The 15,255-nt window shown below is 44.5% G+C and overlaps 1 protein-coding gene across 21 annotated transcripts in view; it reads left to right on the forward strand.

The window, feature by feature from the left end:
• KCNMA1 (potassium calcium-activated channel subfamily M alpha 1) overlaps positions 1 to 15,255 on the forward strand; it is a 704,741-nt gene that overhangs the window by 534,568 nt on the left and 154,918 nt on the right. For all 21 annotated transcript variants that reach the window (XM_059662276.1, XM_059662282.1, XM_059662277.1 and 18 more), the window contains exon 15: positions 12,214 to 12,323. In XM_059662276.1, coding sequence (XP_059518259.1) covers positions 12,214 to 12,323 — 110 coding nt within the window. The remainder of the gene's footprint in view (positions 1 to 12,213; positions 12,324 to 15,255) is intronic.

The following is a 15,255-nucleotide window of genomic DNA, read 5'->3' on the forward strand; positions in this document are numbered from 1 at the left end:
CCCATCTAACAAGCACAGCCTTGCCCGGGACAGAGCCTGTGCTGGCTTACTGAGAGGAGACTGTGCTGGAATGAGTAACTTGTGAGAACTCAGAGCAGCAACCCCCTGGGTCCTGCCTGAAGGACTGAAAGTGCTCATGACCAGGGAGCATAGGGACAGAAAGGCCTCTCCCTGTCCAAGCCGGACCGTCACAAGTCCTCCCTTTCTTCTTGCCTCATACCACCTGCAGGGTAAGGGCTAGTCTGGCAGCTTTCTGGGGATACTGAGCTATAACAAGTGCTAAACTGATTCCAGAAATCCAACAAGGAGAAAAGTGTGCCCTCCAGGACTGCTCTGAGGAGGCATACAATTCGTGGTTGAAAGGAATGCTTTGGTGAATTCTTTGGGGTCAGAGGGATGGGATCCCTTCTCCCAGGAGACCTGTTCAGGCAACAACAGGTATTTTCTAACTTGCCCCCTAAAAAGGTGAATCCACGTAACCCCAGGCTTTCATTTTGGTGCAGGGAGTATGCAGAAGCGGGGCTGCACTGAACTGCTTCGGCCAGTAGAGGCTGAGGTCTCTTACCAGTGGTCAATCTTCTCTCTTATCTCCCTACCCGGTGCTCGGCCTCTCCTCCAAACACAATCTGAACAGGTATTTTTAGCGATAATGTTCGAACAAGCACCAGGTTACTAGCATGCCTATCCCGTGGACCAAGGATGCTCCAGGCATCAAAATCAGTCTCCAGATGAGGCTGGAAACCAGGAGCAAAGCCACTTGCTGGGAAAGAGAAGGAGAGATAAGAACAGAGTGAAGGATGTGGGCAAGAGTCAAGTCCCGGAACCAGAAGGAGCTAATCCTGTCGGGGCTCCTCTCAGAAAGCCAGGCCGAGTCTTTCTACATCACTTTAAAGGTGCTGTCCACACATGGCCCTTCTTCTATTTTGGGAGACCATCATTTCCTCCAAATATTTAACCTAGGTGTTGTCACCGTACCTATTCAGAGTGAACTTGCTGGCCACTGGGAGAGGCGGAGAGGAGGGAAGACATCCCAGAACACTGCTTTCTTCAGGAGACAGATTCAAGCTGCTTAGTGTTTCCCTTCAGGCCAAAGGGTCATCTCATGACCAGCGATGTTCCAGGCTTTTCTAGAATTAGCTAAAAAAATAGGAAGCCATGAATCACAAGCCCGACTTCTAACTGGCCTGTGTTCCTTGGAGTGAGCAGCAGGGATGTCATCATTGTCACGATCACCATCACCACCATCATTACCATCACCTTCACCGTCATCATCATTATCCCCATCCCCACCCCATCATCATCACTCATTATTACTTAAGTGATAGCTGACATTTATAGAACATCTATAGGGTGCATACTCAATAAATGCCATCTTTTGGTGTGATCCAACCACCAGAGCACCTGGCACCGGCACTATGTCAAACACTTCCCATGTCTCCCTTCATTCCAGCTGCCTTCCTCGGGGGTAGGTTCCACCGTTGCTCTCATTTTGCAGGTGAGGGGATTGAGGTTTGGAGGGGTCACACAGGTTGCCCAGAGGCACTCGGTGAGGTTGGCATTTGAACCCAGAGCCTGAATGTGCTTCTGTACTTTGCACATTGCTCCTACAGGCAGGATCATGGTCCCTCTGAAAAGGAAACTGCTACCCCCAGCTAAATACCTCAGCAATTTATAGGCTGCCCATTTTCAATTTCTGCACCAAATGTCTTTTTGATGAGGCCTAACACCCACTCTCGGGAGCGGCAGAGGGGAATTTCTGAAGTCATTTCTAACTTCCTGTAAAAATATTCTCTAGCTGGCAAGAGACTTTCCAGATAACAATGAATACACAATAAAGCGGGTGCCTCTGCCTTGGATACCTGGCTCGCAAATAACCCATTTGGCTCCCCCATCACCCTGATACCTACCGCGAGCACAATTTATGCTTGCGGCCGGAATGGCTCTGTTCAGCCAGCAAGCAAAAGTTTATGGGCGAACCCTTTGCTCTGAAATGAAATCTGGTCTCTTTGGCTCGCCTTTATTAGGCCGTATTGTACAGCGATAGGAGACATAAGTATTCAGAATCTGCTGTCACTAGAACGGGACTGAGTTGGCAAGTGCTTTCATCCTCACACTCAGCACTGTGTCCTAAAATGGGAGAGTTGAATAGAAATTAGGGATACAAATGAGGGCCATTTTCTGAAACTTTATTTTTAATTGAATTAAATATAGCTACATTTATTGTTCTCCCGTCACACAGCCCACATTGAAATGGAGGCGAAGCTATCAGTGGGGTCACTGGATCAATGGAGAGAGACTATGCTGATAAATCTGGATCCTTGAAATATTGTTTTGACTAATTACCACAGCAACCCAACCACTTGGATACCCATCTTGTACTTCATTAGCTACAATCTTGCTCTATCTGGCTCCAGTCTTTAGTGATACTCTTGGAGGCATTATTTTTCATCTCTAACTCGAATGCTTTGGCTGTGAGTGATTCTCCTTAATCTCTGGTCCATAAGGGCACGATGGAAAATACTTGTTGGCTGCCCTTCACTGTCTTTGGGAATAGATCCTGGTACTCAGAGTGTGGTCCATGTTTGGGCAGCATCAGGGTTGTGTGGGGAGCTTGCAGAAATGCAATTTTAGACCCCACCCCAGCGCCACAGCATCAGAAACTGCATTTGTCTAAGACCTTGGGTGATTCCCATGCACAAGCACTGGACTCAGAGCCTCGGAAGACTCGTTAAAGAAGCTCTTAAAAGTGCCCCCCGGTGAGATATCACCCCAGCTGTTAACGTCAGTGGATGCAGTGGGATTCTCGCCAAACTGCTGAAATTCTGAAGGTTCTGCAAAAGCATAAGCTACTCTAATGGTTTGTCTCATCCAAAGCAAGCTCATAATTCCTGTGCCGACTCCCATGCTTTTCGAACTTGTTTCATCTCCTCCCAGTTCTAAATATACAAATAAATAAGCCACCAATGGGTTATTCTTGGCCTCAATCTGAGAATTTAGAAGTAATGGCATTGCCAAATATAGTCTTTAATGGGCTCAGCCTATTTGCTGTTGCATTGTTGTTTGATTCCAATGTTGATTCATTGGAAACATCGGAATTTATAAAATGAAGACAAGGGACAAATGAAGGGCGAAGTCCCATGAGGAAGATGGCATGGGCCTGAGAAAGGGGGCTCCTCTCCGTCGGGGTGGCGGTGGGACTCCTCGCCAGCAGGAGGAAGGACTTCGGTGAAGTTGCTGGGGATGCACCAGCTCCTGAGAGTTCCTTCTTTCAAATCCAAGCCTCCATGTTACTGGGTTTTGAATTTAGAAAACTGTAAGCCACTTGCTAATGAGTAGCCCAAGATGCTCTGTGATGACAAAATTGCTCAGAAGAATATTGCTTATGGTCAGAAGTTTTCTGGGAAGTTTATAAAAGGACCCAAGTACACGTGCTCGCTGTTCGATCTCAAGAATGAAGAATTGTTCAGCATTTGGAGGCAGAGTAGGTTCATTCCATGGTCTGACTCTAAATGCTGTGAAGAGATCGGTGCTTGTGATTGGATGCCTGGGGAAATGGTGTGTGGCACTTTGTGTCTTCCTCCAGTTTTGTTTTTAAGCACCTCTTATAAGGGACCGTGCTGCTTGTTCTAGAAGATGCAACGTTCAGGGCACAAAGGAGGGGCTCATGTTCCCAATTCTGCTTTCTTGTCGTTCTTGTGAGTGGTTAGGAGACTCAAATGCTGTGATGGTGGCTTATGTAGGTACTGGCTGCTTCCTTTGGGCCAGGCAGTGCTCTGTGCACTCTATGTGGGTCATCTGTCCAGCCTCCCAGCGTCCCTGGAGGTGAGCACCATCAGTGTTCCGGTTAAGGCGAGGCGGAGCACACCAGCTGGGGAAATGCAGAGCAGCCTCGCCAGTGAGGAGGCGCCTACTGCGAACTTTTAGGAAGCTGGACTTTGACCACTGGGAATGGTCATAGAGAGAGCTGTTGGTGCAGAAGGATCAAGGGAAACGCCTTGGCGGGAAGTCAGGGAGAGCAAGGTTTAGATCGACGCTGCCCATCTCCATGAGCTGCTCCTTAGAAAGTGGCTTCTGTGACTAAACACCAAGTTTCCCCCTGGAGACGTACAGTTCATCCTAATGTGTTAAATACTCCCAAGTATTGCCTTAAATGTCCCATTTGGCTTTGTGAAATCCAGTGCTTCCCAAATTTATTTCATTCATTCAACCATATCATTGAGCTACTACTATGATCCCTGCATTGTTCCAGGCACTGGAGATCCAGAAAAAATTTTCTGCCTTCAAAATGGCCTCCATTTTAATGGGGACACCCTAGAACAGCGGCTCTCAACCTGTGGGTCGCGACCCCTTTGGGGGTCGAATGACCCTTTCACAGGGGTTGCCTAAGACCATCGGAAAACACATATATAATTACATATTTTTTTGTGATTAATCACTAAGCTTTAATTATGTTCAATTTATAACAATGAAATTGGGGGTCACCACAACATGAGGAACTGTATTAACTGCATTAGGAAGGTTGAGAACCACTGCCCTAGAACCTGCTCTTCACCAACTCTTATGTTCAAGGTAACACCCATTAGTCACTTACTTTGAAAAATCTTACTTGAGAACAATTAAACTCCACGGACACCTGGGGAAACTGTGGGAGGGAAGGTTGTGAGGGAGGGCGGCTAGCACAACCGCGGGCGCCATTCCTGGAGGGTCCTGGGAACTGTTTGCTGCCCACCCACCCAGAGATAAGGAAGAACACGAGAGGAAGTGCTTTGAAACCTAAAGCAATTAGCAGATAGATTTGATATCCGTTGAATCTCATGATGAAAATGTTGGACTTGTACTTTGCATGTCTTGTCTTTTCATTTCTTTCTTCTTCTTGTTTTGGAATTCGTTTTTGTTAGAGTTTTCCAAAGTTTTTGCCTGCAGAAGACTAGATATTAGAAATAAAAATAAAAGCCTGGTCCCTCACCTCACGTGGGCTGAGGAGCTCTGTCCCCGGAAATCCTGTGTGTGGGGCTGAAGTGTCGCTGGGAAGGTTGCTCGGCCTGCGGGAGAGCATGTATTTCCTGCTCCTTCTACCAGGTTAGAATTGTTTTAGGGGTATTTTAAGAACCTTATTATTTGAAGCTAAAATGAGGATGCTGTTAACTGTTAGCAGGATTGCAAAAACAAAGTCATATTTGAATAGACAGTAATTAGGCCAATCTTTAAAAAAGTCTGGCATCTCTTAAGCATACATTAGAGAAAAAAATAAGAGAGTAGAAGATCTTTTATGTATTGAAAAAAAGCACCCATTTTCTGCCACATAAGTAACACTTTCTTAAATAATTTCTAAATAATTATTCTTTAAAATTTTTTTTTATTGATTTCAAAGAGGAAGGGAGAGGGAGAGAGATAGAGAAACATCAATGATGAGAGAGAATCATGGATCAGCCATCCTCTGCACGCCTTCTACTGGGAATCAAGCCCAAAACCTGGGCATGTGCCCCAACCAGGAATCGAATCATGACCTCCTGGTTCATCAGTGGATGTTCAACCACTGAGCCACGCCGGCCGGGCAATAATTATTATTTTTAAAGGTTCTCGTATCATGCTTCCTTCTAACCATTCTTTTACCTCCTGTCCCTCTGGCCCTTTTTGTTTCTTCTGGAATAATCTGGGCTGGGAACACAGTGGGGAAATGCCATGTACGCTAATGCTTTCTGGTGTGGTCTGTTCTCTCTCTAAATACCTCATATGGACTCATTTTTTTCATAATGTGTGATGGAAGAAATCTTATTTGATAGTCTGCAGCCCACTTGTCTGGGAATAAGAGACTTGGCTCAAGTCTACCCCAAAATGTGTCTTTGGAGTTGTTTATTTATTCGTCCAGAGCTCAAGCAACCAGTTATCTGGCATTCCATCATCAAATCTCAAATAATTTGTTTTAATTGACATTGTCCTGAAGCCTTTGGAAAAATCCGAGATCCTTTTTTCCTGCCCTCACATTCTGGACAATGCAGTCTGAAATGGGCTATAATTGAGGGATGCCAAATGGTTATGGAGTCCCCAACGTGCAATGCTGCTATCGGAAGGGCCGCCGACCTGCATTCATGTCGAAGGACAGCCGTGGTGGGCAATTTGGAGCAAGAAAGAAACATATTCTGAAAGGTGCACAGTACCACTCGTTCCCCATCTCTTCTGCATCTTTCCTTTGATTTCAGCTGGGTCACCAGTTTCCCCCACCCCCCAGAAAGCAGTGCATGGAGGCAGTCCCTGTCCCTCCACCTGTGAGGACCTAAGCGAGCAAAATTCAAACGTGTTGTTTTTTAGTTCAAGTGTGTTGTTTTTTAATTCTGTGAGTTGGTTTGGGGGGGAAGGGCTGTAATTATACTGAAGAACTTAGAGGCTGGGAAGGGAGAGAGAAAGAGAGAGCCACATGCCCATGGATAACAACTGGGGCACATTTGTTAACATGGGAACTTAGAAGGAAACAAAGGAGAGAGAGAACCCAGCTGCCCAGAGATAAAGTCTTCTCAACATTCAGTTGCCCTCAACATCGTTCTTTCCAGCAAGAGACCCTTAGATGCAGCATGAAAGCAGATGTGTGCCAGGGACAGAGTGGGCTGCTCGTGCTGCTGAAGGAGGGGACAGTGACCCCACTCATTTTGGTCACCAGCCACACACTCATCAGCCCGGAGCCCAGAAATGCTGCTTCCGTTTATAATTGTCATCGGGGGCCTGACACTTTCTGTGGGCTCTCTTTTGTTTGTAAGAATAAATATGTTCTGATGGGATCTAAGGTACATTGGCCAGTTGATGTCAGTGCACTGTTTTAGACTGTCACACTATAAAGACTACCACATTATTAGAGGAAGAATATTAGCTGAGAATTTAGGTACATTTTTTTAAAAATTATAAATGTTGCCCTGGCTGGTTTGGCTCAGTGGATAGAGCGTCAGCCTGTGGATTGAAGGGTCCCAGGTTCGATTCCAGTCAAGGGCATGTACCTGGGTTGCAGGCACATCCTGAGTAGGGGCTGTGCAGGAGGCAGCTGATCGATGTTTCTCTCTAATCGATGTTTCTAACTCTCTATACCTCTCCTTTCCTCTCTGTGAAAAATCAATAAAATATACTTTTTTAAAAATTATAAATGTAACAACAACCTGCTATTAGACTGGCCTCCTACTACCAGTTTTGGGTAATGTTCGTGTGTGCGTTACAGCTCACCTCTTCTTATTGCAGCTATTAAAATAATGGTCATTGGTTTTCGTAGTTCCTTTCAGTTCATTGTTTTTGATGTACACAATAGAACATATATTTGGATTAAAACAGTGTGCTTGTTTTCAATTAAGCACGGATTGGAATGTGATCATCTTTGGAATTATTTAGATGACTCTGGAGGTAGGGATAGACTTTTACAAAATTATTTGGCTGCAATCAACATGGTTATTCTGACTCATTGCTGGAACAGAAATCGCGATGCTTATAACACAGCCCAGCCAGGATGGTTGATTCTCCACATTCACCAGGCTGTTAACATTAGAGAAACATAGTTTCACGCTAATCAGGGAAAGCATAAAATAGAAAAGGTGTCATTACCGACCGATCATTAGTAACACGTGCAGAATTGGAATCAAGAAGGTGTTCCTTCCCCCAGAGCCAAGGCGGATGGTTTCAGTTGGAAGGTGCCTTTGATGACGGAGCCATCAGCCCATGGATTGGTGGACAGCCATTTTCTTGGGGGTGGAACTCACTGGTTGAAAAATTAGATAATGAAGGGCCGATGAATAAGACCGTGAGAAGTGTAGACGAGCTGGCCAGTGGCTCAATTCCTTTTCTCCCCGAGGAGTCTGTGGGTTTTTGCTGCACAGGTCACCCACGCATCTTCTAGGTGCTTTTCTGGAACAGCTGGAGTTTGATGTGACAGGCGGAGGACAACTTGCTGCCTCAGGCAATGTTTTGCCTTTGACAGATTGCTGAATGACTGGCAAATTAATTTTGGCGCCTTTCCCTAAGTCGTTTAGGCCCCATTCCTTCATTTTTCTGCAGGGAAGTGTTCACATTGCAGTTAAAAATACGTTGACAACACAGATGTGGAGAACAGCATGTACTATTTTAGGAAAGAACTGGAGGCTGGGATGGTTCCATTGTATAGAATAGAAGAGATGCTGTCATATTCTGAGAGGAAGCCTGAAGTCTTCCAGCTTGAAGTGAGATCACTGTTACTTCTGCTGACCTCCCCCAAAGTCATGGGCTCCAGGGTTTAGGATTTTGAATCTTGGAGGGTGTTCTGATCTGATATTTCCCCCTTAGGTGCTTATATACAGAAAGTCTTTCCTGGCCCCTAAACTTTAGCATCACTGCTTTCCTATATTGACCCTGTCATTTCTAGCAAGAGGTAATGGTAGGTGATTAAGAACATAAACTCAGCCCTACCTGGTTTGGCTCAGTGGATAGAGCATCAGCCTGCAAACTGAAGGGTCCTGGGTTTGATTCTGGTCAAGGGCACAAGCCTGAGGTTGTGGGCTTGATCCCCAGTAGGGGGCGTGCAGGAGGCAGCCAATCAATGATTCTCTCTCATCATTGATGTTTCTATCTCTCTCTCCCTCTCCCTTTCTCTCTGAAAAAATAAAAAATAAAAAATTATATATATACCAAAAAAGGAAAGAACATGAACTCTGAATCCTGTTTGTCCCACTCATTGCTTTGTGACCTTCAGTGGGTTACTTAACCTCTCTGTGCCTCAGTGTTGTTATAATGACGAAACTCACTGTACCCTCTCTAGATCTCTTTGTACACTGGCCTTTCCTCTGTGTTAACCACAGTGTCTTAAACTGGACATATTTTACACTTACTTTTCCTTTCCTGAGAATGCATCTCACTGCTGCTGACAAAGATAAAAGGGACCTTCACTTTTTTTTTCACTTTTGCTTTTCCACACTAAGTCAGAGCTGCCATGCTTGAGACACAGAAAGGCAAACCTGAATAAGAAGTTACCATTGATACCCTGGCCTGGGGATGAGGAGTGAGGTTCTGCTGTCTGGGTCGGTGACACACTGCAGTGTCATAGGCTGGGTGCTTGCACCTGCCTCTCCTGATGGGACTGCTGGTGCCTGTCCTTGTTCCATCACAACTTGTCATTCTTGCCTCTAAGGATTAAAGCATCTCCGTAGTAGTGAATTACTGATTCTTCTGTTCTTATGTGGTACATAGGGTTTTTAAACAAATTTAATTGTGATAAGAATATATAACATACAATTTACCATCTTAACCATTTTAAGTGTTTTTTTTTTTTTGGGGGGGGGGTTATTGTTTCTTTTCTCTGTGTGTGAAACATTTATCAGAAACCAGAAAACATGTCGACCGATTCCTATGGAAACAGTGTTAAAGACATGGAAACCTGGTTAATGAATTTAGACTCCTCTGCTTGTATACCGAGAATTCACTGCTACCATATCCTCACTGTAGATACAACCTGAGAGTCTGCATAACAAGAGGCATTTTGCTTTCCAGAAAGTTAGGTATATTTTTTCCAGCTTTTTTGACTTTTGGTCCTTAAGCATTTCAAATCAGCCACAAAGGCAGACTTGCAGAAAAAGAAATGTGTAGAAGGTCAGTAAAAGTCAGATGTTTCTGGTCAAATATGTCATAGCTAGATATAGCTGGTGCTTTTTCTGGCAAAGAGAAAAATATGTGGAAATAAATACTGGTTTGAATTGATTTTATCAATAACTAGAACAGGTCCTAAGATACTTAATATGCTCAACAAATATTTGCTGAATGAACAAATCAGTGAAACAAATGATTTTTGCTAAGTTCAAAACAAACACGCATAATACTGTTGTTGCACAAAGAATCTGTTTCTACTTTCAAAGGTTTAGTGACTAACCTACAATAAAATTTGGTTCGAAGAGTAGTTCCATTAGGACACAGAGTCATGAAATTCCTGACCATACCTAAACGGACAATATGAAAACCACCTTAATTGAGGAATTACCACCAATAATAAAAAACGACTGAGATAAAGGTTCATTTCATTATTTTTGAAACTCACTGTAATATTTAAATTAGCAACATGTGGAACACATTATAAAAGGAATGTCCCTGCCCTGGCCAGATGGCTTAGTTGATTGGAGTGTTATCCTCTACCCCAAAAAGATTGTGGGTTCCATTCCCGGTCAGGGCAGACACCTTGGCTGCAGGTTCAATCATTGGGGGTGCATTCAGGAGGTGCATATGGAAGGCAAAGGATAGATGTTTCTCTCTCACATTGATATTGCTCTCTCTCAAACCAATAAACATGTCCCCGGGTGACGATTAAATAAATAAATAAATGTCCCTGCTAAAAGAACAAGCCAAATTCTTATTAGAATAGGATTTGCTGTTATAAAGTTCTATGAGGACTTATCATTGGCATTCCCTCATATGCTATCTTATTTACCAATGAAACGTTTTGATGGTATAGTGCCCCAAATGTTCTATATTTCAAATTATTAACTAAAGAGTGGGCTTTCTTCAGGTTAGTTGGAATGAATGATATTTGCTTATAAAATCAGGCATACCTTTTATTTGAGAAAAAAGTTGAAATCTTATGATTTGAGGAAATTAGGAAGTTTGTGCTTAGGCTCAACACATTGTAGCTAATTTTTAAAATCATACAGTTTAGCAGTAGAAATGGTTGAGTGTCTTGTTTTTAAAAGACCCCACTCTGGGGAAGACCAATTTGGAGATAAACAGCCGGCACCCAGCAGTGGTGCATGGCTAATGTGGAACTCGTGGGAGTAGGTTAGAAGCAGCTCCCACTAATGAGGTTAACCAACACAATCTAATCACCCAGACTGAGCACAAAGCAGGCAAACAGCCTAGAAGCAGGGAGCATTCAATTTATTTCTAAATTATTTCTGGTTTGCTTTTTTTTTTTTGTATTCCACAGTGTCACCAAGTAGGTGGTAAGTGTTCATTTCCCTCTGTTTCCAAGTCTCTTTCAATTTCAAACATTGAAGTTCCCTAGTTAACTTACCGTTGAACCGTTGGCAAGATGCCTTTTCATTCAACATCTGCACAAGAAATTATTAAGAACCACTTCTCGTTGGCAGGGAAGTCCCTCTCATCCTGCCCCTTATCGAACCTCCAGTGGCAATGAACTTGGGAGGCAGCATCTCACAGAGACCCAAGGACACAGCCTGCCTGCCTGCATGGGGAGCGATGAGATCCCCAAACTCCCAGAGTGGCTAAGCATTCTTGTTGTTACTCACTTTATAATTTTTAAAGATTGATTCCAAGGTAAAAAAAAATTTTCAGAAATTCTTAGCATGAAGAAGGTTGTTGGGAAAACCAGTTGAACTTGATTAATCAGGCAATGCCCCCCCATATTTTAATGGAAATTGGGGTAAGACCTCTCTGAAGCTACATGTTTGCTTTGTGGCATTCAGTAGGAGGTTGCGAAAATCTCCTCCCTCAAAGTAGAAATAGGTGTAGTGTTTCATTGTAATATAAATATGCTCATTGTAAAAGCCTTCAGACAATAGGGAAATCTATAGAGAAAAAGTGTCATTGTATATCTCAGATATAACAACCGTTAGTATTTTGGTATAAAGCTTTCTACATTTTCCCATGGCTTTACAAGCATTCAGATAATTATAGGGTATTTAAAAAAACACAGGATCAGACTATACACACTATTTAATGTGCCCTTTTACATAATTTCTATATTCACATATACATTTTCACCATACCTTTTCATTCTTTGTATTTCACACATGCCATTTGTGGTTATTTCCAATTTTTTTTATGAATAGAAAGGATGTTCTTATACATATGTCTTTATATACTTGCCTTTGTGTATCTTTGCTATGAATACTTAAAATGGAATTGTGTAAGAGAATGTGGACTTTTATCAATATTGATAACAATTTTAAAATTGCTCTCCTCCCAAAAAAATCACATCGGTTTACCTGCCCACCCATATGGCAGTGAGCACCCATGCCTCTCTACACCACTGGGAATCGACAGGTTGAAAAAGAAGTGATGCGTTAGAGGGGACGTACTTCTGGCCTGTGAATTCGGAGCCATGGAAAGCTTCACCTGGGCGACCGGTTTGTGTTCCTGGCTGTTGAGGAAGGTCACCATCGCATACCCAGTGCATGCATTTGTTTCCAGAATGGTAGAACTCAAGCTCTCCTTGTATAGCCTTCTGCCAATATCTCAAACCCTCCTCTTGCTCTTCTCCTTCAGATTGAGGAAGACACGTGGCAGAAATACTACTTGGAAGGAGTCTCCAATGAAATGTACACAGAGTATCTCTCCAGTGCCTTCGTGGGTCTGTCCTTCCCTACTGTTTGTGAGTAAGTGACCACACTCATATGCTCCTCGGGCCTCAGGGATATTCCCTGGGTCCCCCTCAGGAAAGATGCCCACTGCTGCCCAGCACAGTGGGGACACTGGACACTTCGGGACTGTGTCCTGTGGGCTCAGCTGTGGGCAGTGAATGGGAAGGGGGGTCGCTGAGTGGTCTCTGCCTGGGGGACTTCTGCTGGCCATACTTTTCCGTCCAGTCCTGAGAATCTCAGGCATGGTCCATCATTTGTACTAAATTAGGAACTGCATTTTCCTGCAGATCTTGAATTATGCTCCCGTGATGCAGGCGCATTTATGAAGGGGAGGTGTGAACCCAAGTCTCTTTGATTTTACTAGCAAATCTTGCTAGCCCCTTGATGAAAGGATTTTTAACCTCTTTCACTTAAGTCAGGTCATAGAGACATCAGAGAAGCCACTGTTCCAGGTGCCTTCTTGATTTGCTGAGGAAATGCGGAGCCACAGGTACCAGAAAGAGACCTTGAAAAAGTCCCCAACATGAACAACTGTTATGTTACAAGTAGAGGTCTCATGCATGAAATTTGTGCAAGGGGTTTGACCCTCACAGCCTCGGCTTCATCCAGAAGGTCATCCTATGGTCGTCCTGCTGTTCAGTCTAATTAGCATATTAGCTCTTTATTATATAGGATAGTAGGAAGGCTCAGCTTCTCCTGACCCTGGCTCAGCAGGACGGATTTGACAAGGGCAGCCAAGGGCAGCCCAAGCCATAGATACAACAGGTGTCACCTAAGGGGTGTGACCTCAGGAGCTTCAGTGTCCAGGATCCCAAGAAACTTCCACCACCATGATGATGCCTCAAATCCCCCCTTAGGATCTCAGATGCTGGGTTTAAGTGAAACAAGGGCTTTGTTCCCTGTGAAGACACCAAGCATTGAAACATTCAACCTGATCCATTGACCCCTTAGCAAGGGATTTGATAAGCTGTCTCACTGATACCAACTGGGAAGAAACAGGGGAATCTGGGGAGCCATTGGAAGAAAAGCTGCTCCCTTGTGCTTGTCTGCCTGCCTAGACACCACACCGACCCTCTGGAAAGGAAGATCTGAGGAGGGGGCTCTCGGCTTCCCCTGGCTCAGTCCTGTTCTGTGCACTGCGGGGAGGGGCCGAGCTTGGGGTTTACCTGGAGACGCCTGTCAGTGAGCACAGCAGGTGCGCTCTGTCTGTCCCTGGTCCAGACCCTGAGCAATCCAGAGTGGTTTGGCTGTTGACTGAAATTTCTCACCCTGTCTCTATGTGAAAGTTTAAATGCTAAATGGACTGGAAAAGTGAATAGGTAATTGATTCGGAAGAAGTTATTTTCTGAGAATGGATGCCCTGTTGTAACTCCCGTGGTCTCCTGTCTCTGAAAGCGATTTCTCTCTGAAACAGAAAGACATTAACCGTTCAGAGGCGCTGGCCCTGCAGCACTGAGGCCGTCCCTGGGAACTTTCTCCACCATGGAGTCAGGCCCGCCTAGCACAGGAAGCGCTGAGAATTCGGGACTTCCAATAGGAGCTGGCTCTATGAACAGCAGCTGTGGCCTCCGGTGCCTGGAGGAGGGGCAGTGTGGGCACACCGCAGGGCTGAGGGCTCCTATGGCATGGGAGGCATTGGCAGGGAGTCTTCTAAGCCCTTTCCTTGGTGGTTGATGTTCCCTGGCTTAACATGTGTTTACATCGAACATGAGTGCGCCCTTGAAAGCCTGCCTTCCCCCTGCTTCTCTGCTGCTCCTGGGAACCTAATCAGAGCACAGGCATGCTGACCTGTAGGGGTAGGGCTGCTCGCCCGGGAAGCTGCTAAATGTGACCATGAATTTGCCTATCACAATATTTCATTTTTTAAAGCAAGTTAATTGCCAGAATTTCAAAATAGAAGTATTGTACATAAAAAGTAGGTTTTGGCCTCTCCTGAAAATCTGATGATCCAACACAGGACTTGCATTTCCCCTGAGTGCTACTGGCTCTAGTTTGCTGTAGGGGGGGTTCGTGCAAGCCCTCCAGTCCCTGACCGTATATCCCAGGCCAGGTCTGCATTTCCAGCCCAGTCCTGGCCTGCGGACACCGGAGCCTGCATCGCTGACCCACGGGGCAGCGTGAAACCTCACTGCCCTTCGGAGCCAGCTCAAAAGCCGGACACTGGTGGCTGCTGAAAATCCTTCCTCCGATTGATTTTCAAGTTTAGAACATGTCCTGAGGAGGAGCGAATCCCTCAGACACACCTTGTTGTCAGAGAATTTAGTATTTGTTCAGTACAGAGTCTGGAACACAATAAACAAAAACCGTCTGATGTGAATGAGAATGTGTTCAACTTAGTGCCATTATTCGTTTAACACAACGATACGGCAGAGGTAGAAATAATCAATAAAGGAAGGACATTTAATGAGATTTAGGAACATCCCAAAACATTGAAGCTCTCCTCAAGCATTTGATTATCTAGAGGCTTAATTATCTGTGTTTTCTACTTTAAATTAAAGAAAAGCCATAATTCAAAGTTACCAGCAGTTTAATGATAACACTCTTCAATTCAGGTTAATTAAAGCACAGCCGTAATTAGAGTGTAGTGTTGTATATCACCGGGCAGGCGCATACGTATTTTCATTACAGTAAGAATTGGCTACTCAATTTCAAGATGACATAAAGGATGCCAAAGTATATTTTAAGCTGCTTCATGTAGACAAAAAAGAATTGGGGGATATTCTGGGTGTAATAAAGCACAGATCAAATACACAGATTTTCAGAGCGGTTTCTGTAATTATGCACCACATTAAAACAATAGGCAGCACATAACATCTTAAAGCATAAAAGAAATAAATGCGCTCTCCCCTCGGGCTGGCAGAATGCCCTCTGCAGGGTGGGATCGCAACACAGGAGAGCTCGCTGCTATCTTAGAAGCTGAGAGAGGCATTCTGGGGAAAGACAAGGG

This window comes from Myotis daubentonii, chromosome 13 (genome assembly GCF_963259705.1).
Source record: "Myotis daubentonii chromosome 13, mMyoDau2.1, whole genome shotgun sequence".
NCBI classification, from domain to species: Eukaryota; Metazoa; Chordata; class Mammalia; order Chiroptera; family Vespertilionidae; genus Myotis; species Myotis daubentonii.